Genomic DNA, 20356 nt, shown 5'->3' with positions numbered 1-20356 from the left:
GGGCATAGAAAGGGAGTGGACTGACAATTCTCAGGGGGAAAGGGGTGTGGGGGGTGCAGGAAGAGAATGGACAAAAATCGTACACCTATGGATGAGGACAGTGGGGAGGGCGGGTAAGGGCAGAGGTTGGGGTGGGAACCGGGTGGAGGGGAGCTATGGGGGGAAAAAAGAGGAACAACTGTAATAATCTAAACAATAAAGATTTAATTAAAAAAAAAAAAGTCGGCATTTTAGCTCCTGATATATGGTTTAAATTTTTCTTCTGTGAAGTTGCTATAAATTTATAAGTCCTTACTTATTGTTGATAGGTCTGTGACTTTAAGAAAAATGATGGATAAGAACAGAAATTTTATGGTAAGTTAACTGATATAAACAAGAGTTAAGTTCCTGTGACAACTCATCAATGGTGTAGCAAAATGTTATCAAGGACCTGCTATACTTACCAATGGTATAGGAATTGATTAAGATTAATTAGAAAATTACACAAAACATGTTTTAGTAGAAAAACTGTAAGACAAGGACGTGTGTGTGTTTTGTTTTGTTTTTGCAAAATCCCCAATTACTACATACAAGTATTTAGTACATATAACTAAAGACTATATAAGAACACTTTCTAAAATACGGTTTACATTTGAACATTTAATACATCTCAGAACTACAATCTGTAATACTTTCCACAATGAAGATAAAACTACAATTTTAATGTGAAAGAACCTTATCCTTGAATTATTATAATTAGTATTGATTATTTTATACACTTTTGAAATACAATTTTAAGAAATATTTAAATTACTTTCTGTACATAATATCTACTTCAAATAGATACCAATGTGAAAATTCTGTAAAATATAATTGCTACCTAAACTTTTTAGAATTAAACATACAGAAAAAAGCTTAAGAAAATATTATCTGAAAGTTTTCTGTTACTTTTCTGTTTTAAATACCCTAATGATTTGATATGCTCTAAAATGGTTTCATTCTAAATTCCACAGTATGCCATACATAATAAAATATTGCCAGTTGATGGTTATTGTTATGCATACTGGTTTCTGTTTCCTCAACGCTTATTTTTTTTCCTCCAGAAAACACAAACTCGTTTAGGGAGAGAGGTTACAACATTGGCCATAATCTACTTTCAAGTATTATTTGTCCTGGCACTCATTGTAATTAATCCTGATTCATACCCTGGGATTCTGTAGCCAAAGATAATATAATCAACCTCTATCTATCAATATTTCTAAGTGTATTTAGAAGAGAATGGGCCTTTTTGTTTTTATCTGAAATGACTGGTCATATTCTTGAAATCCTTTTTTTTTTTTTTTAAATATATTTTATTGATTTTTTACAGAGAAGAAGGGAGAGAGATAGATAGTTAGAAACATCGATGGGAGAGAAACATCGATCAGCTGCCTCCTGCACATCTCCCACTGGGGATGTGCCTGCAACCCAGGTACATGCCCTTGACCGGAATCGAACCTGGGACCTTTCAGTCCGCAGGCCGACGCTCTATCCACTGAGCCAAACCGGTTTCGGCACTTGAAATCCTTTTTCCTTCCAAAATAAAACATGCAGATATATAAATGTATATGTAATTTACATTTATAATTTAATTATAATTTAATATTTTAAGGCATTTAAATGTAAGATTAATGGTTTTCACATTTTACTTATGCCCATTATATACACAGAAAAATGACATTCCAATGTGTGTTATTTCTTAGAAGTACATATTATGTTATTTTCTATCCTCCTGATATGCAGAACTAATTAATTCTTGTTCTTCTTAATCATTAGATCAACATCATCATGGGACATACGGTATAGGTAAACAAATTTTTTACAAGAGAACAATGTAAATATTTTCTATTACACAACAATATTTATTTTTCCATGTTAATTAGTTGGGGTGTCTGAATATGTTTTATATAATGGTAGATTACCTATCTATACTTTTAACATTTACATGTTAACCTAGATAGAAAAACTTAAGCTATTACATTCTGTGTAATAAGAAGGGCTTGACAGTATTTTTCTATTTATAAAATATCACTCTAAATTTGAGCACGGAGAAAATCTATTTTTTTAAAAAAGCAGATTAAATGCTTGCATAAACAATAATGTAAGTTAAGCAAATTATGTAACCACTGAATTATATGTAAAATGTAACTAAGATATCGATGATAGATAGATAGATAGATAGATAGATAGATAGATAGATACATAGATAGATAGATAAGATAGATAGATTTATAAACATAAGACTTAGGAACTAAGGAGTTCTTTTGGCTAAAACCCAATATTGGCCTTATTTCAGTTTAATTGGAAGGGGATCTCAAATTCATCTTCTCCATGAGATATCAGGAACCTGGATTTATCTTTGTACCAAAGGTTAATAAGAAATGTGTCTGCAAAAGTCAAACAGCATTAAATACTAAAAACTGATTATTATTCTACAGGAGTTGTTCTGTCATTCATAATCTCTCCATGCTCCAACCTTCCACAGCTAATCTTTAATGGATGACATGCAAGAAAGAAAAATAACTAACATATAAAGCAGAGACTCTAATGTGAGCATTTAAAAAGTAAAATAAGGCTTTTAAAGAAACATAAATATTTTAAATATCACAAAAATAATTTATCGAAACTATTTAAAGAAATACTCTTTGTGTAAAATTTAAACAGCATCTATATACTGTTAATGTAATAGAGGAATAAAAATTAAGAGACATTAAACACTAGACAATGCCCACTGAGACTGTTTAGAAAAAATGAAAGGTTTAATTGAACAATTTTTAAAAGTTATGGCCACATCACTGTCCTAAAAGTAAATGAGTGGATGCAAATCAAGCTACACAATACTCTCTCACTATCAAATTCAATTTACGTAAAGCAAATTTTGAAGTGTTTGTGGCTTAATCATTTTATTTAAATGAGAAGACATGCTTACCTAAAAGACAAAGAGTTCATGTTTCTGCTCTGCTTCTCCAAAATATCCTCTAGTATTTGAAGGTCATATATACTAACGAATTTCAAATAATATTATCCACATATATGATTTAATGGGTTAAAACACAGTAAAAAGTCCTAAACAGCTACAATGAGATACATTTTTTTTCCCCAATGCTAACATACAGGGAACGAGCTTTTGTTAAGTAAAAAAGACCGACTTATTATATATTTTTCTCTTATTTTCTTTTTATGTAGAGATTAAAAACATGATTTTCATATTTTCAAACTTTCCAAATAAAATTAAATCTGAAAATCAAGGAAAACTAAAAACTGCAGAGAATAAATAAAATAAAAATATTTTAAAATTATTTTTAAAAAGAAATACATATCAATATTTTCTGAAACAAAACGTACATAAATAGCTGTGGGACAGTTACTTATATTAGCTACACTTTGAATATGCACCTCTTAGATCAAGAAGTCTTGAGAAAACAAGATAGTGATATCATCATCTTATCATCATAATTTCCATTTATTGAGTGCCTTCAATGGGTTAAGCATTCATAAACATTATCTCACTTAAACGTCACAGCAACCTATAAATAGGGTTTAGCCAAAGTTTAGGGAGGCTGTAACTTGCACGAGAAAAAAATAGTAAAACAAAGGTCTGAATCGGAAGTGTGAGCATTGAACCGCACCCACTGCAATGCTGTATTATGAGTAAGAAGTGACTGCACACAAAAGAATGTTTGAAATTACACGTCTGTCCATTTGCTGATGTACATTCACTCTCTAACACATTGCCTAGTACATAACGACCCCTCAATAAATGTTTGTTTGAATTTTTAAGAAGTAATCACAGTCCCTATACAGCGGCCAATAAAAACAGTCAGTGATGATGCTGATGTCAATAAAGAAGGGGAAGGTAAAAAGGTCAACCAATGGAGATTTTTAAAAATATATTTACTGATTTCAGAGAGGAGGAGGGGGAGAGAGAGATAGAAACATCAATGATGAGAGAGAATCATCGATAGGCTGCTCCTGCATGCCCCCTACTGGGTATCGAGCCCACAACCTGGGCATGTGCCCTTGGCCAGAATCGAACCGGGGACCCTTCAGTCTGCAGACTGATGCTCTATCCACTGAGCCAAACAGGCTAGGGCAACCATTTGAGATTTTCAAATTCTCAGGAGATCACATTCCAATGATAGAATTCACATCATGTAAAAACCATCAGGGAAACAAAGGAAATGGGCTTCCTGCTATTACAACAGTGTACATGAACGTTCATCGTAGGTACACCTTGGACTAAATCCCAAATTCTCTGTATCCCATTTATTTTATATTAGATTCACATGTAAGTAATATGCACTAGTGCTAATAAATACATATATCTCAACAGTAATAATTCTCATCATCTAATCCTTTGTTTCCAATTTTTTTCTTTCACTTTTCCATTAATAAACAGTGAACCATTAATTTTAATTAAAAGCTAAACAGAAAAAATATTTTCAAAGCTTTTTACATTATCAAAAGTTTAAGAATTTCATAAAGATAAAAATAATCAAATATTAATATTAGCTATAACTTACTGAGTATATACTAGGTATTTTTATATATTCTCTCTAATCCTTAAAATAATCTGGGAAATTAATTAGTATTCACATTTTACATGGGACAGAGTAAATTCCAGACAGAATATAATAATTTGTCCAAAGTCAACCCTTATTAAGTCAAAGCTGTGATCAAAACTTGGGTCAATCTGATTCCAAGGCTTTTGGTCTTTCCATTACTTCATTCTGCCTCACACAGAACTGGGCACTTTTTGTTTTATGTGGTTCTGACTATACCAGATTCTTATTCTTAGAAATTATACAATCAGCTGGGAAGACAAGATGATTAATACGTACATAAGTTACACATAAAGACACAAAAATAAATAAGGGGCAAATCTGAAACGGAAGAAAAATGGCATAGGTAGGGTGGCAAAATTTGATCACAGGCATCATATGAATTTCATGAAAGTTTGCTTTATGTGTTCTTTATGTATTAAACTTATCCACAGGAATTATTTTAAGATTAGAAAGCAACTTTTTTAAAAAATCATATCTTTTAAAAGTAACATTTTCTTTTTCTAATACAAAATCTAATCCATGCTCACTGGAGAAAACCTGCTGTTGATTGAAACATTAATACATCCATTAATACTACCAAAATTTGCCTTTTTTTATTTTTTTATTTATTTTTTTATGAGAGAGAGAGAGAGAGAGAGAGAGAGAGAGAGAAACATAAAGTAAGAGTGATACTAGATCTGCTGCCTCTTGCATGCCCCCTACCGGGGATCAAGCCTGCAACCAAGGCATGTGCCCTGAAGCTGGGAATTGAACTGGCAACATTTCCATGCGTGGAATGATGCCCAACCAACTAAGGCACACTGGCCAGGGCTGCCTCTTGTTTTATAAAATATACACATATATACAGGGTGTCCCCAAAAATGTACACACACACTTTGAATAATTATAAAGGCAGTATTTATTAAAATACATTCCATTTTCAAAATTGAGCTAGCAATTTTTTGGGACGCCCTGTTCATATATATATTTATTGATTATATGATAAATACAGTCTTCCCCTACTTCTTTTTCTTAATATTGTCATAAACATTTTCTCATCTCATCAAACATTCCTCAGAAATTATTTTAATTACTGAATGTCTCACATAAATGCCCCTTCATTTAACCATTCCCTTATTATTCGATTGATTTTAGTTCTCTTGCTGTCATAACACTCATATGTGAATATCTTTATATATAAATCTTTATACTTTATATACTGAAATGAAACAACTCCTATTTCCTTGAGTACCTGCATTTTATTAACATTTTATTTGAAATACCTATTGACATATATTTATACTTGTATCCCAGTTGCAATTTCCAATGTGCAGTTCAGGATGTTTCTGCATTTATTTTTTTAATGTGAAATATCTTGACTTTTAAAATATTTACATTTTGCTTACTTAAATGTATGTGCATATTTGTAATATACTTTACCAAACACACTTTTTATTTCAAATATAAAAATGAGCAGTGATAGAAACAAACATCCACTAATTATTTATTCTTTCATATGACACTAAATAAAACATGAAACTATAGTCCTATAATGTTCCCCTTTCTATTCAGGTACTGACATAGTTGTTTTTGTTATAGTGTTTTGCCTTCTGACCTCTCATTGGTAGAAGATAAGCTATTTACAACAGTATGTATGAGAAATTATGAAAAAGTTCATGAGTCTACCAAGGGTCAGTTAATAAATTTCTAGTAGCTTCAAACCAAAGAATTTCTTAAGCAATTCAGATTTTTTATTTCCACATATTATAATAATAATTCTCTCTAATGTCACAAGTAAAGTATCTTTACTCTTTTTTCAATAAAATAGAACTGAAACATTAAAAAGTAAAGATACATTCTAAAAATGTATACTTTAAAAACTAAGTGATTGGTCATCTTTTTTTAAAACTAGATTGCTTTGTCCAGAGAAACTATATAGCATTATTATTTTCATCAATTTAGGAGGCTATAAAAACATACTAAACATGTTTATAAGTTTACATTTACTTAAAAAATATCATTAATGATAAATATTTGATTAATAAGAATCATAAGGCAATCAAATTCTTTCCATTTAATGCATATATGATTCATAGTTTGGCCAAAGGGAAACCTCAAATATATACCAATAAATATTTGAAGTATATAATTAGCTACATTATACAAAAGTTTAAAGAGTAAGTAATTTTGCTTTCTGACTCTTCCGCTCCAAGAGCGATGCAGTCATATTAATTCATAATTTTCGGTCACAATTGCCTAAATCTTATTAAATATATTCTCTAAGACACATACAAAGTTAAATTATGTTGCAAGCACCTTAAAACAAATGTCCTTCTTGTAATATCTTCCTAGTAAACAGCCAAGAAACTTCCAAATTGTTCTGGATTTATATATGAGTCATTTGTTTTTAATATACTGTTAATTTTCCTTAAAATATATTACTCCCCCATTTTCCCACCCTAAAAAATCATGGTAGTTTAACAGAAAAACAATCATCTGGTATTTAGCTGGAGTATTTATTTATAGTCATTTTGCCTATATTTTCATAGTGCTATTTAATTCTACTTTGTACAGTAATATTTTGAAGACAGACTGTATCTGCTAATGTCTCTGATCATAATTTTTTCATATATGCAACTAAGGTTACAGGTAAGTGGCTTATAAAATATAATAACTTCAAACAAGTCACAAAATATAATTATTCCTTAAAATCATTCTAAATTGATATAAAAATGTTAAAATAATCTCTAAAATGCCTCTGCATGTTAATTGCTATTATTCTATGAAATTTCTCTTTCCTTAATACACTAGAACAGTATGAGGTAGAGTCATAGTGGCATATATGTGTATATAGATGAGAGATCATAACTATTGACAATCATCTGATCATATCTGTAATATACTACAGGCATATTTAAAAATGTTCTCCTCACAAAGACCTGTAAATAAAGATGGATTTCAAAATATATTTAAGGGAGTCATTTATAATCTTAAACTTTGGCAATCTTTCACTTTAATCTCAGAGAAAACATTACCTCCTCCATCATCCACATTATCAGATAAAAATTTATTAATTGCACAAAATAGATTTTTAAATGAAATGTAGGTTTCCACTGGCAATGAATATATGACTATCTTCATACAAAGGAGAAGTATTTCCTGTCAAAGAGCTAAAACAATAAGTGGTATCTGAACTGCTGGTTGAAAGGTAGAGGCACTGGTAATCATTATTTCCCCTTGTTTGTTCAGGCCCTTCCAACAAAACAAACAACCTTTTTGTGATTGGATTGACATGGTGTTAACAATGCATTTAATGCCCAAATCAGTATGAATACAGGTAAAGCTCTCACTAATACCAGAGCCAGGATGTTAAAGCCACCTATTTTCTAAGCAGCCAAAAAAAAAAAAAAAAAAAAAAAAAGGACAGAGCTTCCCTCCTTCTGCAAATAGCTAGTATGCTAGTATTCACCAAGCCACATAATACAATAACCTTGTGCATATTTCTTAAGGCTATATGTTACAATTCATCTACCATACCTGCTGTCTTCTCAGCAATTTGAGCTTCTGTTGCTTTCTCATAGAGTTCCAACTTAAGCTTTAGTTCTCTCTGTTCTTTATCTTCTTTAGACAGTTTTTCTTGAAGCTTAAATATATTGGAAAAAAAACACAGATTCTTATTTGACAAATTTCTCCCACAAATATAATTAAGCCCAAAGTAAAATTGTTTTTTTTCTAATATAAATATATTACATTTAATTGGCTAAATACATAACTTTAGGGATTAAAACACACACACAATATTTCAGGTTTGAAGATATTTTATAAGTAATTACCTATAATGACATAAAAACTATAAAAACATTATGATATACATTTTATTTGTGTGTGTTTATGTGTAGGCAAATAAAATTAAAGAGGGAACAATATAATTATTAAAAATATATACAGCAAAAAGCAATCTGATCAATTCTATTGTCTTAAAGGCAAAGACTTGGGAGGGACTATCCTAGATAAATAATGGACAGCACAGCTTTTCAGCTTCTCTAAATATTTTTAATATTTTGCAACAAAATTAATTAGATAATAATCTTAGTATCTGAAACTGATCTCCCTTGGAGAATGCTAGCCCATCATTATCCATTTAAATTGGCACTGGCACCTGATTCATATTGGCATGTAATAAATAACTGCTAAATGAAAGTACAGAAAATATCTCCAGTTCTCATATGGTATCCCTCAAATGTGTTTTTTTTTTCAATTCCTCCCTCAGATTTTGTCATTTGTGCTGTTTTCCATCACATATGAGCAACATTCCTAATATGCTTCAGTTTGATTAGGTCAACAACTAGAATATTGAAATATTAAAATCAGACAAGTATGAAGAGGTTAAAGAAACCAGAAGGCATACAAAAGTGAACATCCTATATAATAAAAGGCTAATATGCAAATCAACCAAACAGGGGAACAACCAGTCGCTATGACGTGCATTGACCACCAGGGGGCAGATGCTTAACACAGGAGCTGCCCCTGGGTGGTCAGTTCGCTCCCACAGTGGGAGCACTGCTCAGCCAGAAGCTGGGATCACAGCTGGCGAGCGCAGCGGTGGTGGTGGGAGCCTCTCCCGCCTCTGCGGCAGCACTAAGGATATCTGACTGATGGCTCCTGGACTGTGAGAGGGTGCAGACCAGGCTGACGGACATCCCTCCACCCGCCCCCACCCCGAGTGCACAAATTTCATGCACCAGGCCTCTAGTTATTTAATAACATTATTTAATGTTCAAAGGAATGTAACTAGAAACAGAGTCAGAAAAGGTAAAACATGACATAACAAATTGGATTGGACAAAATACAGCAGTGTAAGATAAGGAAAATTAAGATATTGCCAAACCCTGGTACTTTAAAGTTTAATTACATATATTATTGAGGTGAAATAAAGGGCAAAGATATTAATAAAAAAAGAAAAGTAGTGCATTACATTTCTCATTCTCCAAAATACTGAAATAAAGTTTTACAGCAGTGAAACCTGAGTTGACCTTTTTTTTCATGTATCTACTTGAAGTACCATAGATTTATGAAAAAGGAAGTGATATCACAGGCCAGCAAAGGCAGGCAACCAAAGAAATTGCTGTTTATAGACAATCTCTCAACTCAATCATACCCTGATGGCATGATATGGCAACAACCTAAAGCTACTGTTAAAGGATAAAAATACACAGTAAAACTGAACTGTGATGGATAGCAAAATAAGTTTAGAAAGTCAACAGCTAAAACACAGTACAATTATCAGGTTTTTCTATATGGTACCTTTTTATGGCTTGCTCTGAGAATGTCCAATTCTGTTTGAAGAAATGCAATAGTCTTGTCTTTATTTAAGTCTGAAGTAACTTGACAAGGAATCATACATTCATAGTGCAAATCATTATTTGTATGTTCCATACTGCTGTAATAAAGAAAACTATTTATTAAACAACATAAACATATAATTTCTACTATACAGGACCTATAAATTTTACCCTTCAAATGGGGGGTGACAAATTTAATTTTAACAAGAAATAGATAAAGTTACTTAATTTTAAATTTCTCTTGTTATGCACTAAGAAAACCCTATGGATGAAAAGAATAAATATATCAATTTCATAGAGGTGTTACTCTATCAACAGAGAGAGGTAACTCTGTAGAAAGCATTTAGTAACATCTATGGAGACTCGTGGTTTTGTGTACTTAAAGAATTCAGGTTTTAGGGGCTGTATTAATTTAATTTGTACTTTTAGTCAGGACTAGATACTTTTTTCACTTTCCTGAAAGTGAGAACAGTAATCATAATTTTCTTTCAATTTGGTTGACAGTGTAATACTTTCATTATTAAATTTAAAACATATTAAACATGAAAACCTTTTCCTGTAATATTTAACAGTACGCAAAACATCTTTTTTTTGACATTTTGCAGGCTATTTGAGAAGATGTCAATTTATTAGCGAGTAGTATAAAGCAAGGGAGGGGAAAAGCAATGGGCAGTTTCGATGGCATTATATTTGTAAGCACAGGTACATCTTAGAGTCTCTCGGAAGAAAGTAAACAGTGAGGCCTGGGACAGCCAGTGCAGCTCTACTTACCACGTGCATCTTCTGTTGCAACTGTCCTAGATGTCTCACGTTCTGGCTTTGGCCCAACCTCTACTATTTATTTTTCTCATGTGGTTATAAAATGTTTGTCACCTCTTCACTCATCCCTACCCCTTCTCCCCCAAAAATATGCTCTAATCTGTACTTCAGTAAGAATATAACTCATTGCTAAGTGGCAGGAACATATTAATATATCTACTGAATAATTTTAAAGCAAACAAAAATAGCTGTTTCCTGTGTAAAATTATGAAGACACTAGAGGCCCAATGCACAAAATTTGTGCAAGGGGCTCGGCCCTCGCAGCCGTGGCAGCTTGCCTCAGCCCTCGAAGCCCCAGCTTCATCCAGAAGGTCATCTGGAAGGACATCCAGAAGGTCATTCCGCTATCCGGTCTAATTAGCATATTACGTTTTTATTGTTATAGATATTCTATAATGAAAATATAATTACATCAGTCATTGAGATTTTCTAATATAGTAGTATTTTCATAATACATGACTAATTATGAAAGTACCTTAATCCCATAGATAAAAGTGACAGATGTCACAAATTCAAATCCCTTCATGGGATAGATAGGGAAGGTAAATAAGTAAAAGCTGCAGACTATAAAATAATAAAGATAAATGAAAGTATATGAGGCCTTCCTAAAAGCATTAAAATTCATTTAAATAAAAAATAATGCTAACCAAAACCATATCTCTGGGCTTATTTTGTTCTGGAGCTACAAGGTTTGGGCTCTGATTAAAAAAATACCATTAATAACAACTCAACAGTTATTTCCAGACCCATAATAAAAGATCACAGAAAATAATATTTAGCTAAAAAGAATAAGACCTCATGGCCTTTATTCAAACTCATCTTGTGCTTTTTCACTTGGCAATCTAGACCAGCGATTTTCAATCCGTGTACCACAAGAATTTTTAAAATATGTCAAATTAAAAAAAAATGACAACCAATACAACAATAGTTGTCCAATATGAATGAATCACAATTATACCTTTTTTGCCATGTTGGCAAAAATACTTTTTTTTTGTGAGTCACAGAATTTCAGTAATTCCTTTGTGTGTGCCATGAGAAGAAAAAGGTTGAAAATCACTGATCTAGATACATCATATTGATGTAATGGAAAACAGTAGAAAACTCTGGTAGATTCCCCAAATTTTAATATGCTAATGATATATCAAACTTAGCTCACACCATAAAGAAGGAAGGAAGAATGAAGTGAGGGAGGAAGACAAAAAGAGTTCTTGCAATTCTTACACTCTGGATCTAAGGCTGCTGGCACTCACTTGGATTTTTCAGAAGTGCAGTGAGATGCCTCACCACCTGGATGAGGAAAATTCCTTGACTTCTGCTCTGACAGTTGTGTGTCCTCACATGTGGCTTCATTAACTAATTCATTGCATTTCTGATGCTTGCTTCCCTTAGAATTCTCAGTCAGTTGTTTGTCTGGCTGTGTGCTTTTATTTCTTCCTGTAGTCTCATGTTCAATAAAACTTTGGGCTGTTTAAAATAAAAAATACACATAATGTAAGAAACACCATAGCTACATATTAAATCATTCAAATGAATATTTTTGTGGAAATAAATGCTCTCAGAGCTTTAAACATGTACTTATTAGTCTTACTCCTATTGTGATCACATAAGCATGAACAGTGTGATTCTGCCATGAATATTTCCATTCCCACAGTGAGAGAGCATTTAGGACAGTGGTTTAAACATTGGATTCGGGTTGGAATAACCTGAGGTGTTTCTAGAAATCCAATAGCCCAGACCCACCTTATATTAATGAAATAAAAATATCTGGGAGTGATCGGATGACTCCAGCATGCAATCAAACTTGAAAATCATTGATTTAGAGGAATTATTTTCAGATTACTTTTTCTTCCTAAACTTTGAAAACTAGGTTGCAATAAGTTAGTGATTATAGTAAACTGATATTGTGCATGGAACTCTTAATATCAGACTGCCTGGATCAGAATTCCAGCTTTGCCAAGTACATAATTTCGGGCAAGAAAACACACCCACACCTCAGTCTTGTTTTTAAAATGGGAACGTAATAAGTTACCTCAGTTGCTGTGAGGATTAACTGAGTTAATACATGCAAAAAACTTGGCCTAGTATCTGGCACATCTGTAAGTGTTAGCTATTATTTTTGTAACCATCATCATAATATTATAAAATGAATATTAGAATTATTTTAACTCCCATTGTATCAGATATGTGTTATACATTAGGGGATCTGTTTCATAAGGCCTTGCTATCTCATAAAAATGATTTTAAGCTGTAACTAGTAAATGATAGCTATTTCAAAAGAAATGTATTATTTTGGGGGAAGAAAATGACATAAACACAAGTGCACAAAACAAACTCTTTCACCAGTAAATTAGATTAATAGGCACAAACACTGATTGTAAGTAGAACTTTATTATATCCACCAAAAATATTAAAAAGCAAAACTGTAAAAAGCAGGTAAGTATCATCTGCTTCTTGGTGATGCCATCTGCAACCAGCCAAATTTAAAATTCTTTTGAGGCAGAGAAAGTAGTTTTAGAATAAAAGCAAAATGGGGCATTTGTAGATAAGGTACTTCTCACAAAGTATTCTTTCTTTAAGAGGAAATTGTTTGCTTGTATATGTGCTAAAAATAGAGCCAGTTAGAAACTCCACGTCGTGGACACTGTCTTATTGGTGGCTGAAGCTAGATTAGAAACCACTGTAGTAAATTACTCTTGACTTCACTTTATTTGAGGGAATGAATTGGGAAAATATGCTATCATAATTACCTACTGTAAGGTATCTATAAAATTTCAACATTATATTCTATTTTGGTTTAAAATATAACAATTGTAGGTTTGGGGAGATAATTTGTTGCTTCTTGACATTTCAAAATGCATACTTGGTTGGCTTAGATGTTCATCATGCTGTTTTTCTAGAAAAGCCTGGTATTGGTCACATGTAACCCCCAAAATCTGAATGAGAATTTTATAAATGGGCTCTCAGGAATACCACTATATTATTAACAAACCATGCTTTTCAACACTCACAGAGAACTTGTAAGTAATTCAAATGAAAGAAAATTATAAGTAGATAGTGAAAGCAATATCAAATAACAAAAAGTGTCCCCAGGGACACATCAAAAAATAACTATTAGGGCTTATACTATGCTCCAGTGTATGAGGTACAAAGATTCATCAAAAAGTAAAAGGATGTGCCAGCTATAAATCACCCCCAGTTGCTTATGCCAACACCATACCAACTGCTTCAGAATCTTAAGTCTTAACTCTCTGACCTGTTTTTGATACCAAACTTTGGATTATCTACCAATTGTCCCATATTTTTGCCTCTGTATTTTTGTGTCTAGTTTAGCATCTTTCTCCTTTCAGTTTTTTATTCCTAACCTTCTACTGTTTAGTTTACCCCATCCCTGATATCTATACTTGCTATTTGCTTACTACAATTATAACTTTACTTCAGCTTACCTAATGTCAGATTTGTGATTTGTTGATATCTTGGTAACTCACTGCCTTTACACCTGTGACCGCTATCACCTCCAGATTCAGAGGAGAGGTAGGAGCTTCCCAATAAGAGGACTCCTTGCTGGTCCCTCCTGCATAAGAGTAATTAGAACCCTTTTTACTATTATTAAAAGAAACTCAAAAAGTCCTAACCCACTTCCAGATTTCAATTCTAAGCGTTTAATATTTTTTAAGACCTGTACTGTGTGATTTGGCTCTGATTAATTCTGGATGTTTCTACTCTTGCTCAGCATTTTAGATTCCTAACTATAACTGTTCATCAGACATTTGGAGCCTGCTCTGCAAATCAGACTATCCATACTCTTCTATGGAGACTTTGATTTTACTTTAGAGAAAACAAGGCTGATTTATAAAATTTCCCTTTTTGTCTGCATTTTATTCTTTTTTTTTCTTTTTACTATTTTAGCAAATATTGCTTAAATTCTTTGAATGCTCTCGATGCTTTCTTACTCTGCCATATTGCATTATTCTGTACCAGAATTCAATCATTTGTATAGAAAGTTTGACTTCTCTAATTAATTAATTTAATAATTCATAGAAAACCTATAGTGTGATATGTCCTGTGATAAGTACTAGAAAAAAAAAAAAAGCCCTAGCCAATTTGGCTCAGTGGATAGAGCATCAGCTTGCAGACCGAAGAGTCCCAGGTTCGATTCTGGTTAAGGGCACATGCCTGGGTTGCAGGCTTGGTTTAACGTGCAGGAGGCAGCCAATCAATGATTCCCTCTCTTCATTGATTTTCTATCTCTCTCTTCCTCTCCCTTCCTCTCTGAAATCAATAAAAATATATTTTTAAAAAACACAGGTAAGAAATAGACATACACACACACCCCTCCCCCATCAAGGACTCTGTAATACATTGAAGAAAGCAAACTGATCTAATAATTTGAATATAATGTGATAAGGAAGGATTCCGCTAGGGATTTAGAGACCAAATACAATGGCTAAATATACTGATGCCCAACTGTAAACTCTGGGAAAACTTCACAAAGGCATTTGTTACCAAAAAAAAAAAAAAACAAACAAACAAAAAAAACGAACAAAGAACAAGTAGGAATATGTAAACTAATGAACTGCCAAAGGATTGGAGCTTGAAGAAATAAAGAAAAAGTAACAGACTATAAGAATAAGAAGAGAACAGGAAGAAGAGGCCCAGAACAAAAGGAATAACTTCAGGAAAAGCACAGTCATTTCTTACATGGACATGACAAGATGGTGTAGTCAGAAAGTGAAAATTTCTAAAATGAGCAACATGTAAAAACAAAGTCCAAGATGTGATTTAACTGGGAATGGGTTGATAAAATAGACTGATAGTGAAGGTACCTGGAGAGGAGGAAATCAAGGAATCAGGGTAATAAAAAGTTTAACTCTGAAGACACTAAAGTCATCCAGGAAAATGGCAAGAAACTGAGAAGAAAAATCAGAGTCAAATGCAAAATACTTCAAGGACTGCGTAAACACACTAGGACAGAGATGAGAAAGGTAACAAGAAATGATTGTGGATAACAGTCATTTCCTTTTTCCTTTTGAAATAATTTTAGCCTTATAAAAAGTTGCAAAAACAGTACAAAGAATTTCTATATACACTTCATCCATATTCCCCAAATGTTAACATTTTCCTATACTTGTTTTATTATCCGTTCTCTGTATCTATCTGCCTACCTACACATATATAATTTTTCTGAAACATTTGAGAGTAAGTTGCACTTTGACTTTTCAAGTCAGATTTCTTTTTATAATATATTTTATTGATTTTTTTACAGAGAGGAAGGGAGACGTATAGAGATTTAGAAACATCGATGAGAGAAAAACATCGATCAGCTGCCTCCTGTACAGCCCTTACTGGGGATGTGCCCGCAACTAAGGTACATGCCCTTAACACAGTGGTTCTCAACCTTCCTAATGCCACAACCCTTTAATACAGTTCCTCATGTTGTGGTGACCCCCAATTTCATTGTTACAAATTGAACATAATTAAAGCATAGTGATTAATCACAAAAACAATATGTAATTATATATGTGTTTTCCGATGGTCTTAGGCGACCCCTGTGAAAGGGTCGTTCGACCGCCAAAGGGGTTGCAACCCACATGTTGAGAACCGCTGCCTTAACCGAAATCGAACCTGGGACCTTTCAGTCTGCAGACCGATGCTCTATCCCAGGGGTCCTCAAACTTTTTAAACAGGGGGCCAGTTCACTGTCCCTCAGACCGTTGGAGGACCGGACTATAGTTTAAAAAAAAAACTATGAACAAATTCCTATGCACACTGCACATATCTTATTTTGAAGTAAAAAAACAAAACGGGAACAAATACAATATTTGTATCTGCATGTGGCCCGCGAGCCGTAGTTGGAGGACCCCTGCTCTATCCACTGAGCCAAACCAGTTTAGAGCTCAAATCAGATTTTAAGACACTATCCTGTTGCATCTTGCCAAATTTTCATCACCTTACTCCAAGCCCAACTGAAATTCAATTTCTGAGTTAGTACCTTCTCCAACCAAGAGAAAAAAATAGCATAGAGACTCTAATTCAGTCTTCAATTATTTTTTCCTGAACTCTCCGACCCAGGATAAAGGTCTTTATGAAGTGATAATGGGATGAAGCTATTGAAGTTTTAGTTGAGCCCGGCAGGCGTGGCTCAGTGGTTGAGTGCTGACCTATGAACCAGGTGGTAAGCGTTCAATTCCCAGTCAGGACACATGTCCGGGTTGCAGGCTCCATCCCCCGTGTGGGGCATGCAGGAGGCAGCTGATCAATGATCCTCTCTCATCACTGATGTTTCTATCTCTCATTCCCTCTCCCATCCTCTCTGAAATTAATAAAAATATATTTTTAAAAAGTTTTAGTTGAGCTGTTGGTATCGCCTATCACCTGAAAAAGCATTACATATGGAAATATCCTATCTAATAATAGACAAACATGGTAATTGACCGTACCTTCGCTATGCCTCCCATTGGCTAATCAGCGAGATATGCAAATTAACCGCCAACAAAGATGGCAGTTAATTTGCATACGTAGGCACAAAGCAGAGCGAAGACTAGGCGGCTCCGGCCGGAGCAGCGAAGGCTTGAAGGCGGCTCCGGCTGGAGCAGCGAAGACTGAAGGCGGCTCTGGCTGGAGCAAAGGCCTGGGTCCCAGGTGCCGGAGGAAAACCAGTGCCGGCAGCCATGGGAAGGGAAGGCCTATTGCACGAATCTTCTCATGCAATAGGCCTCTAGTAAATCAATAAAATACAACAAAAAGTGAAGTTATGGCTCGGTTTTACAAACCAGTCAATTAGATAAATGTTTAAATGAACATTTTCACTTTTGATTAAAACTCTCATATGCAGGCAGACAAAAGCTTAAAGCTAAGACTATTGATTCTTCTCTCCCGCACATTTTAAAATGGAAACTCTATAACCTCCTTTAGTAATTTGCTTCACTGTTTAATCAATGTCATTGTTAATTATTTCACCATTAAGACTATTACTCTTCAAATTTATTTCTCCAAATGGACTTAGAGAATAAATTATCAATCTCTTCTTCATAATTCATAAGCCTTTGAGATCTTTCTTTCCTCAGGGTTAAACAACAGGAAATTTTTTCATGACGATGATCAGTCCCTTTATTCATTTGCTCTTCTATGGGCACACTGTGTTACCTGGATGTAAGAATTTGATTACTTCAAATACAGTCCCCAATTTTTGCTATTACTATCTAATGCTGCCACTGCCATATAAACTTATGCTGTGACCACTTGAAAATGATGTTAGGGAAGACTACTACTAGATATTCCTCACATGCACCTATAGCTCTTGCTAGAGATAATTTATCCACTTGGTCAAAATGGGCGGATTTAGTGAAGATATTTTTTGGAATCTTAATACTTAATACATGTGCCTAGATGGGCTGCTTTAAAAACCCTGTATTGCCGAAACCGGTTTGGCTCAGTGGATAGAGCGTCGGCCTGCGGACTGAAGGGTCCCAGGTTCGATTCCGGTCAAGGGCATGTACCTGGGTTGCGGGCACATCCCCAGTAGGAGGTGTGCAGGAGGCAGCTGATCGATGTTTCTCTCTCATCGATGTTTCTAACTTTTTTAAATAAATAAATAAAAATAAATAAATAAATAAATAAATAAATAAATAAATAAATAAATAAAAACCCTGTATCTCTTTAGTGACTTTCATGCTGTTTCCAATGGATCATTTTCATGATCTAACAAATCCTCTCTTTACTTCTAGAGGTACTAGTATAACCAACTGTCTCAATGGTAACCTTGTTATTAAATTCTCAGTTCCTTAGTTCAGAAAATTAACAGCATTACACTATTTCCTATTTTAGGAACGAAATCTTTAGAACCTCCTTTGAGTTCAATTCTCCAGACAATTATACATTAGTCAATGTTTAATATACTCAGTTGAATTGATGCTACACAAGAAATCATGACTCATGGCCAAAAGTAACTTATTTCACAACTACTATACAGAAGTGAGGAGGTAGCTAGAATCAAATAGGGATTCTTAGAGGCTGGGAAATTCTGTTCTGTCTGGCTTTGTAAATAGTTTGTGACAAGGGGTATCTGTGTAAATGGATTTGGTGGTCCCCTGGGGGGTCAATGCTGTTTACTGAGCTGTTTCTTCAGAGTGGTTGAGTTAGAATAGTCTCTAGGGATCTACTGGGGTTTCTCAGCACAGAAACATCGCAGCTACCTGAGAATTCACTGGCAAAAAAAGAAAGGGGAAGAGAAGTACTATGGGCAAGTACATTCAAATACATAGATATCCTGCTCCTTCAGATGTTGGTGCTATCAGGGAAATTTCTGTCTAAAATGAACTATAACAGATGCAATTTGTTAATATGCTTTCTGACACTTGCTAACACAACTGGTCACCACTTCCTTAACTCTTTTTTTTTAATCTCTGAAAGGTTATTACTTATACTGTAGCATCTGATTTCATAAGTATTAAAAGAATAAAAACCTCATGTTTATTGTTTCTTTTATATATTGTCTATCACCACATTATGTAAGATCAAAATGATATAAAATATTTTTTACTATTTAGTTATAAATTTGATGTGGTAATAGGATTACTACAGTAACCACACATTTTAAACAAAAGATGTTATCTTTTTCTCAATGGTTAAAGATTTTTCTAAATGAGTATTAGTTTCAACGAAATCAGAACAACAGTATCAGTTAGTGGCTCCAAATAACTTCTACCAATTCCTAGAGTTTTATGTGTATACAGATACTGCTTATTTCCTCTAATAAATCATTTCTGACTATGCTTCCTTTTTGGGGGTGGGAGGTTTTTTCACATATTTGCATTTATGGTTTTCCCCCCAAACATAAAAGAAAAAGACATCAGAAACTTCTGCCGTGTCACAGGAGTAGAAGTGTGTACAAGAGAAAAGTTCAGACTTTCCAACTAGAACACTGGTATATTTGGGTCTGCCAAGCAGAATCAGTGCATGGGCTCTTAAGATGGGCTTCAGCGTTTTAATGCTGGCTCTACCACACAGCTGTATAACTTTTAGCAAATTACTTAACCTCTCACCAACTTCTCTATCAATAAAAAGTACGTAATAATAGCACCACTTCAAAAGGTTATGAGAATTAAATTATTTAATCTCTTAAAAAAGTGTCAGCACAGAATTCATACTCAATAAATATTAGCTATTATTATCTGTAAAAATCTGTTTTGCTCAAAGCAAAATATTTACTTATTAAAATGTAATAAAAATAAGTAACATATAAGAAAAATTCTTATTAAAAAATAAGAGGACATGGATCTGGAAAATAAAATGCTAACTTATTCAACGAGAGAAACGTGACAGAAATACTTAATGTGGTAAACTTGTAATTAATAACTAATGGTTTAATAAAGTTTGTATCAGATTATAAAACAAATTACAGAAATAACAGAACTTCAAGTTTTAAAAATCTTGACAAAAGATCCTGAAAGAAAATTCAATCCCATACAAATAAAATTAATAGTATAATTCTGTAAATTCAATCCATTGCAGAAAATAGGAAATGCAAATGGCATGTTCTGTAACATAATTTGAGCACTCACTACATTGGCACATTATATTAGAAATAATAACAATTGTAGTTAGTAGATCACAAGTGATAATCACTCACAGATT

At 33.5% G+C, this 20356-nt stretch overlaps 1 protein-coding gene across 8 annotated transcripts in view; it reads right to left on the bottom strand.

The window, feature by feature from the left end:
- MIPOL1 (mirror-image polydactyly 1) overlaps positions 1-20356 on the bottom strand; it is a 328064-nt gene that overhangs the window by 255010 nt on the left and 52698 nt on the right. For 6 of the 8 annotated variants that reach the window (XM_005864977.2, XM_014538619.1, XM_014538614.1 and 3 more), the window contains 3 exons: positions 11974-12187; positions 9867-10002; positions 8100-8205 (listed from right to left, as the gene is read on the bottom strand). In XM_005864977.2, the coding sequence (XP_005865039.1) occupies positions 8100-8205; positions 9867-10002; positions 11974-12187 (456 nt within the window). Of the gene's footprint in view, positions 1-8099; positions 8206-9866; positions 10003-11973; positions 12188-14166; positions 14295-20356 lie in introns of all 8 variants that reach the window. The other 2 variants (XM_014538618.1, XM_014538613.1) reach the window with 2 other exon arrangements.

This window comes from Myotis brandtii, unplaced genomic scaffold (assembly GCF_000412655.1).
Source record: "Myotis brandtii unplaced genomic scaffold, ASM41265v1 scaffold194, whole genome shotgun sequence".
NCBI lineage: Eukaryota > Metazoa > Chordata > Mammalia > Chiroptera > Vespertilionidae > Myotis > Myotis brandtii.
This window is presented reverse-complemented; position numbering and strand designations above follow the sequence as displayed.